General features: G+C 37.7%; 2 protein-coding genes across 2 annotated transcripts in view; one reads left to right on the top strand and one right to left on the bottom strand.

Moving 5' to 3' along the window:
• Positions 1-4,832, top strand: part of MTMR7 (myotubularin related protein 7) — a gene marked incomplete at its 5' end in the record, with an annotated part of 29,772 nt that extends 24,940 nt beyond the window's left edge. Inside the window, 4 exons of the mRNA XM_010177936.1 lie at positions 436-636; positions 1,804-1,944; positions 3,871-3,997; positions 4,473-4,832. Of these exons, the coding sequence (XP_010176238.1) occupies positions 436-636; positions 1,804-1,944; positions 3,871-3,997; positions 4,473-4,832 (829 nt within the window). The remainder of the gene's footprint in view (positions 1-435; positions 637-1,803; positions 1,945-3,870; positions 3,998-4,472) is intronic.
• Positions 4,833-12,349: 7,517 nt separating this feature from the next.
• VPS37A (VPS37A subunit of ESCRT-I) overlaps positions 12,350-21,347 on the bottom strand; it is a 10,372-nt gene continuing 1,374 nt past the window's right edge. The window contains exons 3-11 of the mRNA XM_029087463.1: positions 20,666-20,766; positions 19,506-19,722; positions 18,380-18,450; positions 16,058-16,185; positions 15,912-15,970; positions 15,753-15,821; positions 13,666-13,809; positions 12,885-12,965; positions 12,350-12,654 (exon numbers count right to left, since the gene is read on the bottom strand). Coding sequence (XP_028943296.1) covers positions 12,885-12,965; positions 13,666-13,809; positions 15,753-15,821; positions 15,912-15,970; positions 16,058-16,185; positions 18,380-18,450; positions 19,506-19,722; positions 20,666-20,766 — 870 coding nt within the window. The 3' untranslated portion in view covers positions 12,350-12,654. The remainder of the gene's footprint in view (positions 12,655-12,884; positions 12,966-13,665; positions 13,810-15,752; positions 15,822-15,911; positions 15,971-16,057; positions 16,186-18,379; positions 18,451-19,505; positions 19,723-20,665; positions 20,767-21,347) is intronic.

Genomic DNA, 21,347 nt, shown 5'->3' with positions numbered 1-21,347 from the left:
TTCTGCTAAGGTTATTCTGTTCGTCTCCTGCTTATTTTTCTGGTTTTGGGAATGGTCTGGCATTGAGCAGCTGTCTGATACGTTTATGTCATTAAGCCATTTCAGTCGTTCTTATGATGACTTATGTTACTGTGGTATAACTTTATATTAATAGCATTAAAACATGGCTGTGCAGCAGCCAGCTATTAGTAGCTGTAAGGCAACAAGACACCTCTTTGGTTTTTTATTTGTATTTGATAAATTCTGCCTTCATTTTACTCCACAAATCTCGCACCATTTTTGTAAGTAAAAAAATATACTAGTAATAAAAATTTTAGAAATGAATGCCTATGATGTAACACACACTAAAAGTGAAGAGTTTGTTTTCATTAGTGTTAAATTCAGTTTTCCCCGAGGTTTTCAGTTTATAACTGAAGGTGTCTTGTCTTGTTTCAGGTATGGCAATTTAGATGGAGATCCAAAGGAGATATCCCCTGTTATTGACCAGTTCATTGAATGTGTATGGCAGTTAATGGAACAGTTTCCTTGTGCCTTTGAATTCAATGAGAGATTCCTCATCCACATACAGCACCATATCTATTCTTGCCAGTTTGGGAATTTCCTGTGTAACAGCCAGAAGGAGAGACGAGAGCTGAAGTATGAAATCATGTCGTGTAGTAGTATTATTTACCTGTTGGGTTTGTGGGTCTTGTATTTAGGAGTCAGACATTTGCCAGCTGCCATGCATGTGCTTTCATAAGGTACAGTGTAGACTTCTTGGCTGTTGTCTTCTGGCAACACAGATTAATACTGAAAATATCTGATCCTCTGCAATGTGGCTCTGCCGGGAGTGTAAGCCACAGTGTGCGTGACAGGGATTAGTGAAAACTGACAAGAGCATTAGCCCTTCAGCCATGTGGCCCTACCTTTATTGTGACATTAACAACATACAAGGCAAGCTGTCACTGTAGCTCTAATACAAGATGATATTAACTCTAGTTAAGTTCTGTGTGAGAGTCACTGCTCTTCTGTGTTTTAACCTGTCTTTGCATTTCATGTCAGGATGCTTTAGTCTTAACTTCTCGGATACTTTCGAGTGGCCTTTCTGGCTGGTAATCCTCCCTAGGACTGAGTCAGCAAACTGTCCTTCTGCTCTTTGGCCCCAGAGCAATTATGTATTAATCTACCTCCCCCAGGCCCAAACAGAGACAATGATATCACTCCTGGCAGTGCTCATGTTTGTAACTGCTTCCTGAGTGGCTCTGGCTCCTCAGGTACATCATGATACCCGCTGCTCTTCTCATGCATCCAGATGGTGTCAGCAGTAGTAACGAGAGGAAGGTGGGAGTTGCTGTTTGCTGCTGACGTTTGGTCCCTTTCACTGCTCAAATGCAGAGCAGCCTCAGTGCCACAGTCCATTTAAAATGACCTTCACCGGCCATCATATCCCAACACCTAATTGTGTGAGAAATTGCAGCTCAGCGGTGCAGGAGTGCTTTTAAATGTGCTGATCCCTTTGGTATAGAAATTGGTCTCAAAACTAATTTTATGGAAGCAATCCTCTCCATCTCACAAAGGAACCCCTCTTCTCCACCTTTTCTCACCAGGTGCTCTGGCTTCATGGGAAATGGACTGGATTTTGCCTTTAGTGACAAACAAAGGAATATGGGTCTCTGTTTTTCCGTATTTATAACTTCAGTCTGATTCTGTTAAGGAAGTATAGAGCTGACTGTAAATGAGTTGTACAGAGTACTAGAGTGTTGCATCTAATCTCTAGCTGTACCTGAATTGTAGTAGAGACTTTATTTTTATTTTTTTTTTCAGAATCCAAGAACGAACATATTCATTGTGGGCTCACTTGTGGAAAAATCGTGCCGATTACCTGAATCCTTTGTATAGGTCAAACCACAGTCAAATGCAAGGGACCCTGCGCCCACAGATGGCTCCATGCAACTTCTTGTACAAGTAGGTAATATCACTTGCTACTGAGAATTGTAGGATGTGTTAGTACAGAACAGAGTGCCTTTGTATTTAAGTATTTCTCATTCCATAAGGTAGCTTATAGAGAGTAAATTCAGTCTCAGAAGCAATGTGTTTGTTTCCTTGTGTGCTCACGGTCAGCCAACACCTCTGCACCATTCTACAATGGAGTATTAGTCTGAAAAGAAGCTTAAGATTAAAGCTATATTGATAGTTGTGTGTCCTAATTTCACGGTTACTCACTTCTTCCACTGAGAATTGGCTTTCAGTTCTGTTCTTGTCTGTGGTTTCTAAATTTAAAGTTGCTTAAACATCTTCCATTCAAGATTTTGTGATGATTATTCGGATCAATTGGTGTCAAAAATAAAAAAGGACATTTCAATAAATCATATGGTTTCATTGCTAAAATAAGTGCTTAGTAAAACAAAAAGCAGACTTTCCCCATGTTGTTATACCTCAAAGTACTCACAGTAAGTTTTACTTGATCTTTTTCCAAAATGTAACAAAATATCAGAAATGGTAGTATTGACATTCTGACTTGAGAAATTAATTGTGCCATTAATCTTAACAAACTTAAGGAGAACTTGATTAGAAATTAATGAAAACTGTGATTTAAGTAAAACTGATAAATTTGTTTCGCAATTATGAGTAGAAGCACATGCTAAAAAGACAATAAATATCCTAAATGACAGAAACTTAATTCTTTCACATCTACTATTCCAGGTCACATCCACTTTAAAACAATTTATAAATAGTCATTAGTTGTATTCATTAGGATACGGTTATGCTCAATGATCTTAAAGATCTTTTGCAACCAAAACGGTTCTGTATTTCTATGATTCTATGATAGTGGCATTTATAGAAGTACTCATACCGCAGATCTGCCATCAGATGAGTAATCCTGTTGATTTTAATGGAATTACTTAGGTTCATAAAGATTCCAAGCATGAGCTATCAGATGATAAGAGGGAATGCGACTTAAATAGTATACTATTGGGGTAGGAATAATAAACCACCAAGGAGCATACATGTGCTCCAAAAATGCCTGTCAGCTACTTGGCTGGAGAGCTGCAGCTGAGGGCAAGTCTCTCAGTTACTTAACCTGTCTGGTGAACTAGTTACATACTCAGAGTCTGGCTGTGGCCATGTATTGCCAGGAAGACAGAAGACAAGGAGGAGTGCTGGACTTACAGTTCAAGTCCGTCCTTCCTGAAAATGAAAAATCAACTCAGCTGCTTAACTAAAGGTTTGTCTAAATAACTGACTAAATAATTCCATAGAACAGGAAGAGAACTTGCCAATGTATATGCTTCATGAAATTTCCATAGGTCAGTTTAAATTTTAAGAGAACAGAACACCATACAGTTTTTTTTACTCCTGATTTTTAACTCTTCTTTACAGGGGAAAAAAAACCCTGTTAACTAGCTGCACCTCACAGCCCCAGAAAAAGCCAAGCATGCAGAATTTCAAAGTTGACTTCATGGGAAATTAAACAATGGCTGAGAACTAGGATTATAAAAAACTGTCTTTAACTTTGGCTGTTTTATAGGTACCATTGCTCTAAAGCCCATAGTGTAGAACAAGAAAGTAAAACAGCAAAAGTTTGCATTCAGTGAACCACCCTCAGCCATGTGATCTAAATCAAAGGTACATTCACCTTTTTCTATTGTGTATCAGAATTGGTTCAAGCTGTGTATGTCCGCAGAGTTGCATCTTCAGGACAGACAACGCAAATGAAGCATAAATCTTACAAAATATTCAATGAACTCTAATGCTTTAAAGCACTCTTAATGATGAATAATCCATGGATTTAAGACAACATGTGTCTGAGAGGGGGGGGAAAAAAAAAGGGTGTGTATTTAAGGCCACCTCAGCAAATGGGAAAACTGCTGACCTCCCTGTCAATTCCAGGTTCTGGAGTGGTATGTACAACCGCTTTGAAAAGGGGCTGCATCCTCGACAGTCCGTTACTGATTATCTGATGGCAGTGAAGGAAGAAACTCAGCAGCTGGAAGAAGAGCTGGAGGTCTTAGGAGAGGTAATAAACACTTGGTCTCAATGCCCCAGACAACATATGGTAAATCAAACCAAACTCCATATGCTGCAGTCCCCTACGTGCTACATTATTTTCCAGCATGAGGATGTTCAGCCATCATCTTCGCTCTCACATAAATTACTATAAATGTTCTGCATTTAAGACACAAGAGAGGACTTGGTTTCTTTAGGGATAAAATTTCACCTGTGTTGGTGCAGAAGTACTACTCCTGAAAGAAATTTTATATCCTTCTGTAACTCAGAAGGAATTGTAATTTAAAAGGATGCTGTAATTCAGCATTGGTTTGTGATAAATTGTGCACTTCTCATACTCCAGAAATGCAAACAGGCAGTTTTAAAGGGTGCCAGTTGGGTTGGGCTCTGAATTTAGGTTTCTTTAGAACCAAAAAAACCAAAGCCAGTAAGAGTATTACTGGGCCCTAAATGCGTCCATGTAATACATGTTTCTTTTATTTCAGAGACTGGCCAATCTTCAGAAATCACAATTAAATTATAATAAAATCAAGAGTAAGCAACAAGACCAAAGCAAACAGTTAGGGCTTTCTACTTCCAACAACAGCTTGGCTAACACTCCCCAGGAGTATAGCAACGATCTGAAATCATTCCCATCCCGGAGCCCTTCGCAAGGGGATGAAGAAGATTCAGCCCTGATTTTGACACAGGACAACCTGAAAAGCTCTGACCCTGACCTCTCAGCTAACAGTGATCAGGAGTCTGGTGTGGAGGACTTAAGCTGTAGGTCTCCAAGTGGAGGTGGCTGCTTGCCTAGTGAAGACAGTGGCAAGGATTCAGATGAGGCCGTATTTCTGGCAGTCTGAAATACCTTCAAAACAGCAAGGATCCAGATGAAGATAAGTCTTTCACAGTCTGGAACGGCATCTTTTCATCAAATGAAGAATGGGAGTGGTCTGTGGCCTAAAGAAATAACCCAAAGAAAGGGAACTGTGCAATTGTGTAAGTAAAGATGGAAACAGAAGAAGCCATTATTAGTTTTAAGACATAATGCTAAGAAAGGTAGTATCTCCTGTTCTGTTTAGTTAAGCCAATGTGGAGTTTATCAATGCTGTACATAATTATTCCTTACTTTGTACATTTCCATAGTTATTGTACAAAATTCTTCTCCAAAGATGTGAAATTCCAAAGTACTCTTACACATAGGGAGAAGGTTGAAGATTCATTAGCGTTAGCCTTACTGGTGAGTCAGTCAAAACTTGTATTTGTAGAGCTCTTCTGCCTTCATATTGTGTATATTCTTCACTTTTTTTTTTTTTCATGGGAGGTGATAAATTTTGAATTCCAACAATTATTTTGCATATTCTCCTACTAGAATCCTTTAAGGCAAAGTAAAATTAACAAATGGACTTGCTTGCTGAGGGGACAAACGAAGCTTTGATACTGCAAAAATATCCTTTAGTAAGCACCTGCTGCTGCTGCACATGCATGAATCCTATTTGTACTCAACCCATGGTGGAAGTTCAGTAGTTTCTGTGAGCAAAACTTCAAGGAACGTAACAATACTTAAATGGCCTTTGTGGTAAAGCAGCCCTTTATAATGAAAGGCACGTTAGGCAGTATACTTCAGCCTTTTCATGTTTCGTTCTACAGTTTGTTTATATCTTACTCTTGTTCCAAACTGCCTATGTAAGATGTAAAGGTAAAATTTAGAAGGCAAGAAAACCCAAAATTCTCCAGCCTATTTTGGTTGCTACTTATCAATGTTTTTCTTCAGTGGGAGTGAGGTACATATACAGTAGAGAGAACAGGGAATCCAAAATAACTTATAAAAAATCATGTATAAAAGCATTGCTTTAAATTCAGAATTAAGGAACTGTTATAAAGGATATTTCTTCCAAATTTTATTGTTCAAAATAAACTAACCACAATGACAGTGGTTTCATCCCCACACAAAACTTCCCTTTTCATTTTTGCCAACCCAAACAGAGCAGGGCAGTGCTAACTTAAGAAAAAGACTGATTCACCCAAACAGAAAGTTTAATCTTGTTTGGTTTGAGAATTTTCATAGTTTTTAGGAGTAATAGCTTCCATAATCATAGGTACAGAAATAAACCACTGAAAAATGTTTAAAATTTGGGATGTTTTGAAACTCACTAAAAAGGTTTCCATATCGGGATGTTATTCTTTCAAGGTGGGTTTTTTTGTTTCAATTAAAGCAAGCAGTTAAAAATGTAATTCATATGGCTGCTCTTACCTGCGTTGAGACAATATGGTATTTAACTCTAGTAAAGCAAAGTGGCAGTAATGGAAGTTGACTTCGACTGCACTGAATGCTACTCATTCAAATACAGACTTACAGACAGAATTAAATTTTATAAATACACCTCAATTTAGAAGCTTTAGATTTTATTATTCAATTTGCTTTTATGGAATGGCTTTTCATTCTGTTCTATGAACTTAGGTTATTTAAAATGAGTACATAAACTCATTTTACGTAGTATTATTAATATTTTCCTAAGAGAGCTGCTCTCTTTGAACAAATAATTCAAATCCTAACAGCCAGATTTATCTCAATGTTATACTGGAAAGGCCAGATCCTCAATTTTATAAATCACTGTAGCTCAGTTGGGATAAATACAGCTGTAAGTTATACTCTGTTGAGAATCTAGCCTTCTGTTTTCTGATCTTTATGAATTTTTAAGAAATTAAAGCCCTGATTTTAACTGCACTTTAAAAAATATTTTCTATTTTGAACATAGCCTGTAAAATGTATGGTATTAAAGGAGATGTTGAATGGGTTTTCTCAAACTAAAGAAACACGCTGCAAAGTCAGCACTGAAAACACACAAATATTCTGCCTAAAAAATGAGTCTGAAATGGGCAATATTATTGCATATCTTTAAAATGTAAAATTGTGAATTATGGTATTGTGTCCTATTAGACATGTCTAGAAATAAATGCAGAACAGGAATATATGCAAATTCAAAGCACTGTCTCCATGCCGCTTATGCAACGCCTTGTAACTAGCTTTACAACTAAAATACCAACCTATTAACATTTCCTATGAAGCCTTTACTTAGCAGCCCTCTGTCACGTGTCTTTTCGTCCTTGGAATTCTGCATTAGCTACTATTGTTTTCATTGTAATGTATGTATTTGTGGCATTATTAGCCTGGTGAGAAACACTTCCAAATAAACATTGAGGTCACTTAGTGTTACGTTATTTCACACCACTGAATGAAACAAAGGTTTGCTTTCTCAATTTTTGTAATATACTTCTTCATTTACTCGAGAGGCACTCTGAGAGCAAGGGATTTTTGTATCTTCCCTACCTCAATACTTGAATCCAGTAGTGTAAGTTGTGGAGGAATCTACAACTGCTAACTAAGAAAACTGAGGCTCCTCTCAACTGAGTTAATTATATGAGTGTGTTACAGCTTCCCCCCCCTCCCCCTTTTTTTTTTTTTTTTTTTTTTTTGTTAGGGAATGCAAAACAAAAAGGATGAGAAAACCAACATTGATGCCTTGTAGCCTTGTGGGGATCTTCCCTCTGCTGCAAATCATTGCAAATTTGTCATGAGCCCACTGCAATTTGAAATAAGACAAACAGGAACGTAAAAAAGTGCTGGAAAGAAAGGATTAGAAGAGCATTATAGATTTCTGTGGTGTAATTTTAGCCTCACTGGGTTCAGGCTGCTCTTTAGTATGAAAATGTGCACCTAAAGGACACTGAAAGTTATGGGCTCATCAACTGAAGTTTTCTCTACAAAAGATCACCATCTAAAGAACAGGAAGAAAATGCATAGTATCATAGAACGGTTTGGGTTGGAAGAGACCTTTAAAGGTCATCTAGTCCAACCCCCCTGCAGTGAGCAGGGACATCTTCAACTAGATCAGGTTGCTCAGAGCACATCCAGCCTGACTTTGAATGTTTCCAGGGATGGGGCTTCTACCAAATCTCTGGGCAACCTGTTCCAGTGTGTAACCACGTTCACTGTAAAAAATTATTCCTTGTATCTAGTTTAAATCTACCCCATTTTAGTTTAAAACCATTATCCCTTGTCCTATGGCTAGAGGCACCACTAAAATGTTTGTCCCCATCTTTCTGATAGGCCCCCTTTGAAGTATTGAAAGGCCTCAATAAGGTCTCCGTGGACCCTTCTCTTCTCCAGGCTGAACAAACCCAACTCTCAGCCTGTCCTCATAGGAGAGATGTTCCATCCCTCTGATCATTTTCCCTAGCTGCTTTCATTGGTAGCTTCATACAAGACAAAGGTGGTAAACTGGTACTGGGTTAAACTGGTAATGAATTCTGAAAAGCTAAGAAATAAAATTGAAAAGTTGGAGGACCCAACTCAGACTGAAGGGATATCATTTAAAGTAAGAAGAGAAAAAGAAAAAAAAAGTAAGAGGAGGGAGGCAGGGAAGGGAAACTCCTTGTAAAATTAGCAGTAAGGCAGGGAAACACATTTTTTGAAGACAGGGGCAAGCTTTCTTTGTAGCTTATTACTACAGATAAATTTGATCTCTACAGGTATCTGATGAAAAGAAGGCATTTAAAAAGCAGTAGCCAGAGATGCAATAGGGGTGTGCAAAGCTTTTTTTAGTGAAGGTGGCTCCAGGAATTACTGCTGTTGAAAGGGTTAATAGGGAAAGCGCAAATTGCTACAAAAAAAGATTAAAATTTTGTCCCTGAGAAGCTTACTGCATCTGTTTCCAAGACAATTCTGTATCCACCCAAAAAGTCCTGCAATGCCCAACTCTGTCCGTAAGTTAGATCATTACAAGATGTATTAAAAATCCCAAAGCCTTTATTTGTAAGTTTAACACATTACAGTATTTACTGTTCGGAATAATGTACACAATAAGGCTGTGATGACTGACTTGACTTTGTTGCCAGAGTTTTAATTCAGTTTTACCTGAAGGTCTCTTAAATCCCTCTTTTAGAAAGATTTATCCTAGTCTTTGAAGAGAGTAGTAAGAACTTGGACAGAAACAAGACTAAAAGATTTCTAACTTCCACATTGATCAAGGTCCAAAGTGGCAAAGCTGCAGGACTATGTACAGAGCAAACAAGAGAACTATAGATCATTAGATACTGCTTAGAACTAACTTTATTATAGTCTCTTGCCTGTAGCGGTGGCTAGCACAGCTGCACGTACCCGACAATCCCTGCCTTTCAGAAAGGTTAGCATCTCAAATACACTGTGAAGTCCAGAAAAACTTTCTTCTACAAGCCCCAGCAGAATGTAGCATTAACACCAGTTGTATATAAGATCACACTAAAATGAGACTTACTTTATTTCAGACTTACATTTTAAAATTTTTCTAGTCTGCAATGTAATCAGTTACAACTGCTAAGGAGAATTCAGTTCTGAATTTAAATAGTCGTTTGACTCAGGGAGGAACAAGAGGCGTAAACTCAGCTATAGAAAACACTTAGCAGTAAGATCGGATACTAAAATGAGGCAAAATCCTGATGCAATTAGCAGTTACAATACAGAATGGACCCTCACCCCCACCCCAAACTACTGCAATACCAGAGACAAGCCACCTCCTTACTCTTATATTTCTCAGCATGAGCACAACAGAGCACAAGGCTCTCCAGAAACAAGTCACCGTATGTAGCCTATTATTCCAGATTGCTTAAGAGCTCCCTTGACACATTTCAGAAGATTTCAGAATACGCATATAACAGCAGCTGCCATTCTCTTACATTTTGTAGGAAATTGTTTAAAGCTGGATTTATACCTACATGCCATATTTCGGCAAAATAAGGTAAGTAATGCACTTAAGAGTGAACTACTAGCAAGCCAGAAGCCAAAAAACCAAACTCTGACAAGAGTGTTATCAGTGTTCTAATAAGTCTTCTGCTGAAAGTATGATTACCTATAAGGAAAAAAAGTTCCCATTGGCACAACCAGCGTAGGACTAAAATAAAAAGAAAACCAAAAACCAACAAAACCAGCAGCAAGTTGGCTTGTCCTTTAAGGGTCAGAAACAGGCTGGCCATTCCTGCATGCGACAGGATACCTGTAGCTAACCCAAGTACACCACTGTTAAATACAGAGACTTCGGTGCTTCTTTTCTAGAGGATGGGTTTGTGACTGCATAAGGGGCTAAAAAATAGAGGAAAAAGTCCTAAAAATAGCAACAATGATATGAGAGAGAGAAAATAGGAAGGGAGAAAAGAGAAGACCTTAAACTTTCATATCCCTGAATAAGAAACTCTGTACTAAGAACGTGCACTGAACAGTGACATTTTCTTCCAGACTCTCCTCCACTACCATCAGACAAACACCATGGAGAAGTCCTGAATTTGTAAATTTCCTCACAAAAGTAATGTAAGAGGAAAAGCCTGTTCTTGTACTTCAGTACAAGTTCTCAAGGCTTGTTGAGCAAATTCCCTGAAGGTGACCTGGATGGACAGTTCAGTCACAGCAGAGCACACCACATAACATTCAACAGGAAGAGGCAGACAAGGAGAGAAGCCTGTCGTTCCACGCCATTACAAAATGTATAAAGAAGGTGCTAGCCCAACTCAGGAAGAGCACCAGATGTTTGGTCATCTGTTCCTTTCTCTGCTTACAAGGAAGAAACAACAACAAAAAAACAGCCCCCTACAGAATTGTGTGTCTAGTCTTTAAGACTGTTAGCTACTCAGATCCAAAACAACCTGTACACTCAGCACAAAAGCAGACGGCATTTGCCAAGAAAGTAACACTGGTGGCTTAAACTCTTCTCCAGAGCTGCAGAAATCACACTACTCGGAGACCCAAGTCCAGAACCACTTGAAAACATACATGATCTCATTTTTAACTAGGGCTTTAGTTACTGCATTAGCAGAAGTGCTATGTCAATATACAAGCAGTATTACACACAGTCAGTAGAAATGTTTTTTTGGAAGATATTCTAAAATTATTGCTTAACCTGTTTATTTTTTTCAGATACCTCAGTATCCTCTTTGATTTGGAACATAGTTCTATTTTCTCCAGACATCTAATCTCAGAACTCGGATGAGCTTTACAAAGAAAAATCCCATCAAATACCAGTCAGTGAAAGTTCACTCACCCAGAAAGGCAGCAGCTTAAGACAGACAACCACAGCACTGTGAAGTATGACAGGGCTGAGACTGAAGCCCCATTTGAAGATTCACTAGCCTGTGGAACAGACTTCTTGCACTTACATGATTTTCGTAACTCCAAATTTCCTCACTTTTCTCCAGTTCAGAAGAAATACCTTATAGCATTTCACTAGCACAGCATCAAGTTTAGGACTGACTGTAAATTAACGATACTGAAAAGTACTCTCTTGGACTGATACGCTTTAGTTTGAGACTTGAATCTGTGATGTTCTGTGACCCTATCTAGGTTTATCTCCAGACTGCTTCCTGACAAGAAAGAAGTAGGATTCCTGATACATTACCTAATCAGTGCTTAATCTTACTTATCTCTCTGAACTGTGCAATTCCTTCTGTTCTTCTGGAACTTGACTCTCTCCACGAAAACCTAATGCACTGACAAGGTTAAGAAAAAGAATCTGTCTTTTTGCAAGAGCAAGAGAGAACACACATGTATGTATTTAGGGGCTGTATTTTTCTCCTATAGAATACTGCACTTGATCCTATCCATTCTCACCAGATATACCGCCATCCTAAGAGAAGTCAGCTCACCAGAGGCAAGATTCAGTGATTAAAGGGCAGAATTAAGTCTCACTTCCAAATTCTGTCACTGGCTTAATATAACACACTACACAACTCCAGCCAAATTAGTTTCTTCGTTCCTTAAAATTAGGAAAAAATAACTACTACTTCACAAAGAACTTCAGAATTGTTTTTTGTAAAGTGCTTTGGAGTTCCTCACATGATTAATATATTAATACTGCATAGAACAGAAACTGGGAGGTGACGTGATTATTTTTACTTTAAGTAAAAACAAATATGAAAATGAAATTGTTAGATGAAAACTGTGTTTAATTACAGTGGTAGATACGAAGCCACTTCTGAAATGAAGTGCATCAGTGCTACTGAGCAACATACCAAATCTATGCAGAGATCATTTATTCTATTTTGATTCCAATATAATTTGTTCCAACACATCCTTTGCTTAATCCAAATCTACTTATTCAAAACACAATACAGGCTATACTTAGTTTTGTATTATTACTTAAAAGTAAAAAACTTGTTCTTAAACATTTTGGCTTCAAGAAAAGACAGCTTGTGAATCCACTAACAATCTCAAACTATAAACTTTTTCAGTTTCCAAAACCCTATCACCATTTATCTCAAACTCTTCCAGAGATCAAGCCAAATCTATGTTTAAAGTTCAAAATACAAAAGATATGAATTATGTTTTTATAAAAATGTAAAAAGCTAGTCAAAATTACATGTTTAGATATTTTATCTCTGAAGAATGGAGTATAGCAGCAGGAACTTAAATATAATAAGAACTATCAACAATAAATACAAGAAATTAGTGCAAAGATTGCAATAGAAGGATTCTTGAGTACAATGAGAATATAAAGAGACATTCTAATTTGTACAAAAACCATCCCAACTCTGTATACAATCTCTTCTATAAATACAACCACATAAGATGAAATGCTTATTTGCAAATAATAGTTATTAAAAAGTGTGCTTTATTGAGTTTTTCACTTGTTCTCTTGGCAGGTGGAGTTTGCAGGAAGTCTGTAAAGACAAATTTCCATAATTAGACATTTTAACTCCTCTAGAAGTTATGTTTTAAACACAACTAACAACAGATGCAGTACATACTTGACTTCTCCAGAAAGCATTGTTAAAACACAATGCTTATTGTAACAAAAATCCATTTGCAGTTAGCAATTCGTAAGTGTGTGACAATGATGTAAACTTGGGGCAGGGGGAAGTTCACTAGAAGTATTAAAACAGCAGTTTACCTATAGCGGAGCATGAAATTGGCTGTGCATTGCTATTGCCTGTTGAAGTTTTTCCTCTTTGGCTCGTCTACAGTGGCAGAGCTACAAAACAAGATAAAGGAAGAATGAATTCTGAACAGAATTTTTGTGTACTACAGTTTCTCTTTAATGGTTTCACTACTTTGCAGGCTCTTTAAAAAAGGAAACCACCTCCCTTACAACCTTCAGGCTGGACAACTGTCTAAATTGGTAACATTATTCTATCCACACCTGCTTACAAGAGATGAGAATTGTTTCTTATCTTATGAAATGCATTTATTATACATCTTTAAAGAAAGGTACACTACCCAGTAAGCTGCTCTTGTCACAGCATGAGCAAGAACCTCAGTTACTTATTCGGTGATAGTCATCAAGAGAATTAGTTTAAGAACTTTAATAAGTTAAACACTAAGGTTGCTTTAATATAACATGTCATTCTACGTTGACCTACCAAACTTAAAACGGTCCATGTGGCTATCTTCCCTGTATCTATAGAGGTTATAGAAGGAAGTGACACAAAAATAGCTTCAACGACACAGGATGGGTCTAATGCAGGGGACCTTTGCACTACCATTTTAAAATATCTGCCTTCAGAATGTAGATTACATTCTAAATAGAATGAAGCCACTTAGGGATATATTTTTCTTTTGTTGGAGCTTACTAAAGCACTGTTATGCATCATAAGACTGCTCAAGCTCTGTCTTTAGTTTATTCACTCCATGCTGTATATGTCTCAGATTAGAATAACTTGTATATGACATACCGTTCTCTTTTCCATGAAACTACTAAGAAAGTCATCTATTTCTGTTTTGCCTTCCAAGAAGTCTTCTGCAATAGTGTCAGATTCCTCTTCAGCTTCATGAGCAGCTACTTTAAGTCTGGCTTGCAGAGCACTTGGACTGCAACTCTAAGAGGATAAAAACCCCTATGTAATATTAAACTGTCCATCAAAACCTACATTTCCAAGAAGGAAGATAAATGACTATATAAATATGGGATGTGTGAATAGAACATTACTATTACATAAAATCCTAAGTGACCAGATGAAGTTTCATCTCCAAGAAACAGCATAGCTTGCTAAACCAGAAAGGACTCAATGTGAGAAAAGCATTGCTGGTTTAGGTCTTGATTGACAATCGTTCTCACAAACATATAAAGCTTTTCAACTTTTATCCTACACTTTAGAAAGCATTCAACTTGGAAATGTGACAGGTTTTCAAGTGCATGATTTCTGAGTAGAACTAGCTTTCAAGTGTCATCAATAAACACAGTCAACTTTTGAAACTCAGTAGTGAACCTGAGAAGTATAAAAACATAAACTGTTCAGCTTTTAAATACCCTTGAAAAGACCGAGAAGAGGAAGACAGGCTAGGAAAACGCACTTACTCAAGACGCAGACAGGCTGCTAATCTAAACCAATATACTCATTCTTCTGTTCTTATAAAACTCAAATCATATTTCTGTTTATTGCACATAATTTCTTATTTTTCCTCTAATAAGTTTGGGCAGTTAAACAGAATGCCATTCATATGTTCAGAAGGAGTGTGGACAGAGCCAGAACTGCAAAATTAAGATATTTATAGATTTTAGATGCTTGGGCTACCCTTCATCTACCCCATGAAAAATATTTTACTTATGTACTCTAAAATTGTAATGTAATCAGAAATTTCCTGTTAAATTAATCTTGTGCAAAATAAGGAGAGTTTGCTTTAATAAAATATGATAAAGATTCACCCACAGTACAAGTAAAAAGACTTGTCTGGGACTTGGAAGGAGAGCTAAGAGGAGATACCAGGTAGTGCACAGTGAACATCAATATTTGAAGATACAGCGTATGTGGAAAAACAGCACCAAGATCCAGCTGCAACTCCCCAACTCTCAGCCTCCTACCCACCACTGAATTGAATCAGTAAATCTAACTTAGAAAAAAGAAAAACTAATGTAGCATTGGGGTATTATGTCTTGTTCTTAAGCGGTTTCTTAAAGAAATAGAAACTTTCTCAATGCCAACTACCTCTGCCCACTTTAAAGCCAACTTATATCAAACAGAAAGGAGGTTTTAGGAATCAGACTACTCTGATTTTCATGTGAGGAACCATTTAATTCATTTAGATCACCAATGAAATAGTTCACTTTGCTGTCATGTAACTCTCTGCTTGCTATTTCATATTTTGTTACTTTTTGAGCATTGCGAAATTCATGCATGCTATTTTGATGGACTGTTGTATTCTCAGGTGACAAGTCTTGCAAATACTGAAGATTTCAGTGCAGAAATTGTTTTATGAGAAGTTACATCTTTTAATGTATAACCTGGTAAACATACTAAGAAATTATTCTTCCTCAAATTGCTTTCTGAAGTAATGACTTTACCCTATTTGTGCTTTAGAATGTGCCAAGTCCAACAGCACATATAACATGTTGCCCAAATTAAGCATACTCAGCGAATCACAAAATTTAAGTTTATAAAGCAATGGTTTTAATAATTTTCATCTGGTACAGTTTTACAAGCTCATTATGTTAAATGGGTAGCATTAGTTAAACAAGCCTTCTTTAAAAATCATTCTATTCTTAAAACTGGTTTGACCCAGGATTGTACTTAAGAACCACTCTAAATGCTCATCACACTCCCTTCTTCCAACTTTGCTTTCATCGTAGCATTAAAAAACCCGAACAACAACTCAAAAAAGTGCAACCATCAAACTCTTTGGTACTTCATCCTATTTTATTCCATACTTGACATGAATCTATTTCATATAAAATTAGAGTTTAACCAGAAGAATATTCTTTATCTAAAGATACTTCAGTTCTACTGAAGTACTCTTAAAGAACAATATGGCATAGAGATCATACCTCACTAAGTTCATGCTGTCTTTGCATCTTTTTTTCAAAGGCTGCTTTCATCTGTGTGAGTTGCTCATACTGGAAGGAAGAAGAAAAAGAGCGTTTTCCCCCGACAAAACCAGATTATTACAACTAACACTTTTGAAAAAGATTTTATTGTCTACTTACTTTATCCAACACTGTCTGTCTTTTTGCTTCGAGACTAGGCTCCAGCAACAAGTTTTTTTCTGCAAAATAAAGTCACTATTACTACTTTTTTTAAAGGATTCAGTTTGCAGAACACAGCCACAGATGCTAATGTTTTGATATCTTACTTGCCAGCTCTTCAATGCTTTTCACTAACTCATCTCTATCAGTAATGACTTGCTTCAGCTGGGGTAGAGTCACAAACTGTTCCAGTAACACTTCCTCTTGCTCGTTCATATTGGTCAGTTGTGATATACTATATCCAAACAGAAAGAAAGCAGATTTAAAGCTAAGAGCAAACATGACATGTAGAGTTACTCATTTCTGCCAAAAGTTTGAGGCATTTATTGGGACTTAACAGACACATGACACTTGACCACAACTTGTTTTTCCCCTTTCTCCTCAACTGTGGGCTCTACTACTTCCAGCAGTGAGCTTAAAAAAGTACGGTGTTAAAAAGTATCTCTCATTTCAAGCCTTACTTCCTATGAAGTGTTTTTTAATGCTGCTATAGTGGGTCGACCTTGGCCACTCAGCTGCTACAAGACAGAGATAGAAAATACAATGAAAACATTCATGAGTCAAGATAAAGACAGGGAGATCACTTACCAATAATGATCATAGGCAAAACACACTCAACTTGGGAAAAATTCATTTAATTTATTGCCAATTACAGTAAGAACTGGATAGTAAGAAAAACTAAAACACATCACCCCCTTTTTCCCCAGACTCTACTCCTTCATTCCCAACTCTTGTACCTCTCCCTGCCCCAGTCAGTGCGGGGAGTGGGGGGAACTGCAGATGTTGTAATCAGTCCATAGTAGTTTGTCTCTGTTGCACGTTCCTCCCCACACTTCTCCCCTGCTCCAGCACGGGTCCCTCTCCACAGGCTGCAGTTCCCAGCAAGAAAGCCTGCTCTAGTGTGGGCTCTCCATGGCTGTGGTTTCCTTCAGGGCATATCCACCTGCTCCAATGTGGGGTCCTCCATGGACTGCAGTGTGGAAACCTGCTCCAGCACAGTCCTCTCCATACGCTACAGGGAAATATCTCTTCTACTGTGGTCTTTTCCAAAACTTCCATGTGCTGCAGATCTGCACTGGCACTTGGCGCACCTCCTACCTCTTCTTCTGACCTTGGTGTTCACAGGATTCTCACAGTTTTCCACCCCTCCCCTCAATCCTCACTGCCTCCGTAGCATTTTGCTCTTTTTAGAATGTGTTTTCATAGAGGCACCACCCACTTCACTGGTCAACTCAGCTGTCCTGCAGTGGGTCTGCTGCCAAGCCAGCTGTGCCTGGCATGGGCCAACCCCTGGCCCTTCCTCACAAAGGCTACCTGTGCAGCCCCCTAGCTACCAAAACCTTGTCACTTTCACACCACAGAGCTACTTGGAACAGCTACAAAACCATTTGTGATTTTAACTCAACTACCACCAAAAGAACAATCGAATTTTAATCTCGTCTTCTTGGAAGGACCCAACTTTCTTAGAATGTTTTGTCTGAACAAACAAATGGCAATTCTCTGCAAAACCCCTAAGTTTCTGCTACCTAATAAGGATGTTGCTAGAACTTACAGCTGATTTAGCTAAATTAAACAGCGTCTTAAGAAAGGTGGCAAGGGCAACAAAAAAACACCCCAGAAGTCCGTCTTGCCAAAGGTCTTTTCCTTATTGAAAGGACAGAGTTTCAATCACTGAACTATGACACCACCATAAAGATGTGAGATCAGAAAGAAACCAATCTCCTAAAACTCTTTCAGAATTAATACCTAATTTGTAATCTATTCAACCCCAGATAACTGATCTAGGAGGCTGGCTCATTAGACCTGAACAAACTGCTGGAAACAGTAAGTAATACAATTTTCTTTTTAATTGTGTCAAGATACGCTTTTAATGAAAACATTTGTGTAATATGTGTATGAAGTATTAAGATGTGGAAGTGATTTGCACTGGGACAGCTGGCACATTTATCACCTGCATTTATCTAATCCTGCACATGCTGAGCTGCTCACCAAGTAGTCCATTTTTCACCCTGCACTACAGTCCTTTTGAATTTAAGAGAATGTAATTTGTGAACCCGTCTCAAGTCCATCTCCCTGTCCCCTTTCAAAGTTACGCTCATTGTATTAGCAGAAATTAATTCCCTGGCAAAGGCCCCAGAAGGCAGCAGAACACTGACAGTAAGGAAAAGTAAAAACAAACACTCTTTTCCCTGGTGTTGAATTGTAAAGTATTGTTTAGGGTTTTCTCAGCAGGAACAAGTAGCACATTTGAATACAAGGTTGGCTTACCTTCTGACTCTACAATCTTGGTAAGTGGTAGTTCTCTTATTCATAATTTCTACAAAAACCTTTCAGCGATGTATACAGACTTCTGACAAAAATCAGATAAAGACCAGCAGTAATTGACTTTTAATGACTACAGAAAGTTTTGCTACCTTCTGAAAATTTACCTTAGTTCTGAGAGTTCTGGAAATGTATCAGGAACATCAGGCATCTTATAAGTAAATCCATTCTGGCCAACCTAAATGGAAGTTTAGAAACGCTTAGCAGATTTTTGAAGAGCAATTTCTTGTTAACCTGACTAATCCAAAACTGGAGATGAGTATATGCCAGCAACAAGGAAAGTAAGAAAAGCAGTAAGAAGCAGTAGCACTAGTCTCCTAAATGAAGATGCCTCAACTCAACCATGGAAACAAAATACTTGGGGATGTTTGGGGTGGCATGTCATAAAAGATGAGTCAACTTTGGAGGAATATAATTCTGTCTTGCTATGTTCTCCATGTGACAACAGCTGGATGACCCAGGAAACACACAGGAGGAGTATAACTCAGGGAGTGAGAACAGAGAAAGAGACTGACATTTTCATCTCTTTCATGTGGTTTTTGAAGCTATAATCCCTTGGGAAGAAAGTTTTTAGACAAAGAAAAAGAAGTCTGTCTTCATAGAATGTAGAAATTCTAAATTCTACAAAGCCAGAAAAGTGTCTTCCAAGGTTAAGAAAGCTTTTGTTTCTAAAGACAAGATTTGATGAAAGACTAAACATTTAGATACAACGTTTTTGGAGGACATTAAAAAAAATCCTTCCAGAGTGCACCAGTGAGAGGGAGTTTGTGAGTACACATGCACATGATCCGTGAAGAGCTGCTATTTTAAAGCATGAAAATGAGAAATAAATACTCTACGCATAAAGGCTTGAGACTGCACATCGTTCTCACCTGATAGGTTCTGGGAAGGAAATTCCATATAAAGAAAAGGATCTCATTTTCTATGGTTGGAGAAACAGCCACAGCTGCACTATGAGGGAGTGCAGCTTAAAAAAAAAAGTATATTCAAAGATATTTAGCATAACACTAGCTTCACTGAAACTCAGAAAGACAACCTTGTTGCTCTGACTTCATGTTTGTTGTAAAAAACTTTTCATCAAAGCCAGAATGACGGTTGCATTTTCCTAGCACCAGCAAAAGAACGAAGTGCAGTCACTCAGACTTTTGAGCTTTGAGGCAATGCCCTGTGCGCCCTTGAGGGAACTTATACCCAGTGTCTAATAGCTTAAGCAGCAAAACTCGGCACACAGACCTGAAGCACTGCTTCTGCTGTCGGAACAGGTAGTGGTAAATCAGCAATCAAGCCGTAAGAGGGAGCAGCAGGCTTGTCTGTAGTGTAGCTTGAAGAAACTGATTCAGCAACAGGCACGGCTGCCACTGTTCTGTTTGTTTCTTGAGGTGGGTATGGAGGAAGAAAGGGAAACCCCTGAGGAGCATAAGGAGGTATCCCAGCTGGTTTGTTGAAAAGGCTAGAAACAAACAAACAAAAAACCACAACCATGAGGAACCAACTGCTTACAGCACATTTCTTATCATTTGATTTATAATTACTAGACCACAGACAAGACATAAGATTGAATTTTTAAATTGCTATAAACTTTGCATTTTCTGTTCTCAGTTACTTCCCATGTAGTTGGTCTACTTTATGTCTTATACTGCAATATAATATACAAGTCCATTAAACTATATTCTTGTAGAGCAGCCAAATACACACTCATACTCATAATTATAAGAAAATTACTTCTCAAAAATGTATGAGTGTGTAAATTTAAATTGTTTCCATCTAAAATTTCTGAGAAATGCATCTGTGTTGTACTCTAGTTCTTATTTATGGTATACCATTTAACACTTTGGGCATCACACACACAATTGCTTCTAAATAACACGAATGATTTTTTTTAAATTCACAACTGCATCTGCATCTAAACCCAGTATCATCTTCAGCCATGAGAACCACACTTGTACTGATAAAGCTGTAATGTCTCAGACCATTTTTATGTATTTAATACAATTATTTAAACTGCACAATTTCTCTCGCACAGTTGTGCAACACAAGCTGCCCCTAAGCCTGGGAGATTATGAACAGAATATGAGGCTACACAACTGCTCAGATCATGATCTACAGCAAATTCAAGATTTCATCTGAGAATGTAAACATTTATTATCTTTCAAGAAAACAGAAGCACATAAAGTTACATAAGCATGTTTATACAGCAACTCCAGTGAAATCTGGTGTTTCTTCTCAAAATAATAACGCCATCAAGTATGCACAATAAATTGTTCAAAGGCAGGGAATCTGTCTCCCAATACATCCATCACATTATTCCCTTTTCCTGCTCTCCTAATACTTGGTTTAATCTCTTTTTTAAGTTAATACACAGAGTTCCATTTATCATGTTTATAGATACTTACTATGGGAAGGATGTTGAGCTAGGAGCCAGAACTGGAGGATTTTTCCAAAACTCGTCCAATAAACTCTGAATAATTTTTCCAAGATCTGAGTGCATTGTAAACTGGTAAAAACAGAGAACAAAACCCAATGCATAAGAAAAATTATACCTGGAATTCCACAGTTAATAAATGTGCTGAACTTCACTGTTATACCCATGCAGCAGTGCTGGAATGTTTTTCAAAGACATACCAGCTAATGTAAACTGTTTATACTTAAGCTCCAGATAAAGTGCTAAAGCAACCCAGAACTGAAGAGAAACTAAAAAGTCTTTTGTATATTCAGTTATCAATGAGAATCAATCAAGTACAACATTTCTGATGAAAAACTAAAAAAACCCACCATAGTTACCAAGTCACATTTGGGAAAACAAAGAAAGAAGGGGGAAAAAAAAGGGAAAAAAATTTTTAAAAAATCAAGATTTAAGACAAAAAGCATTAATTACATTCTGAAAAAGACATGACCTGCCCCACACACCAAAAAACTACCAAACCCTTGTTGGCAGAGAAGGGGGGCGGGAGAAGAGAAGAACAAAACCAAAAAAAGCCCCAGTATATTAAAATCCTGAATATTAGAGCTAAAACCTTGACATCTTTCTAATAGGATTAGGGTAGAAAGTACTACAATGCAAAACAGTCTTAAAGT

Source organism: Antrostomus carolinensis, unplaced genomic scaffold (genome assembly GCF_000700745.2).
Source record: "Antrostomus carolinensis isolate BGI_N321 unplaced genomic scaffold, ASM70074v2 scaffold24601, whole genome shotgun sequence".
Taxonomy (NCBI): Eukaryota; Metazoa; Chordata; class Aves; order Caprimulgiformes; family Caprimulgidae; genus Antrostomus; species Antrostomus carolinensis.
Note: the sequence above shows the minus strand (reverse complement) of the source record. Positions and strands in the feature narration are given on the sequence as shown.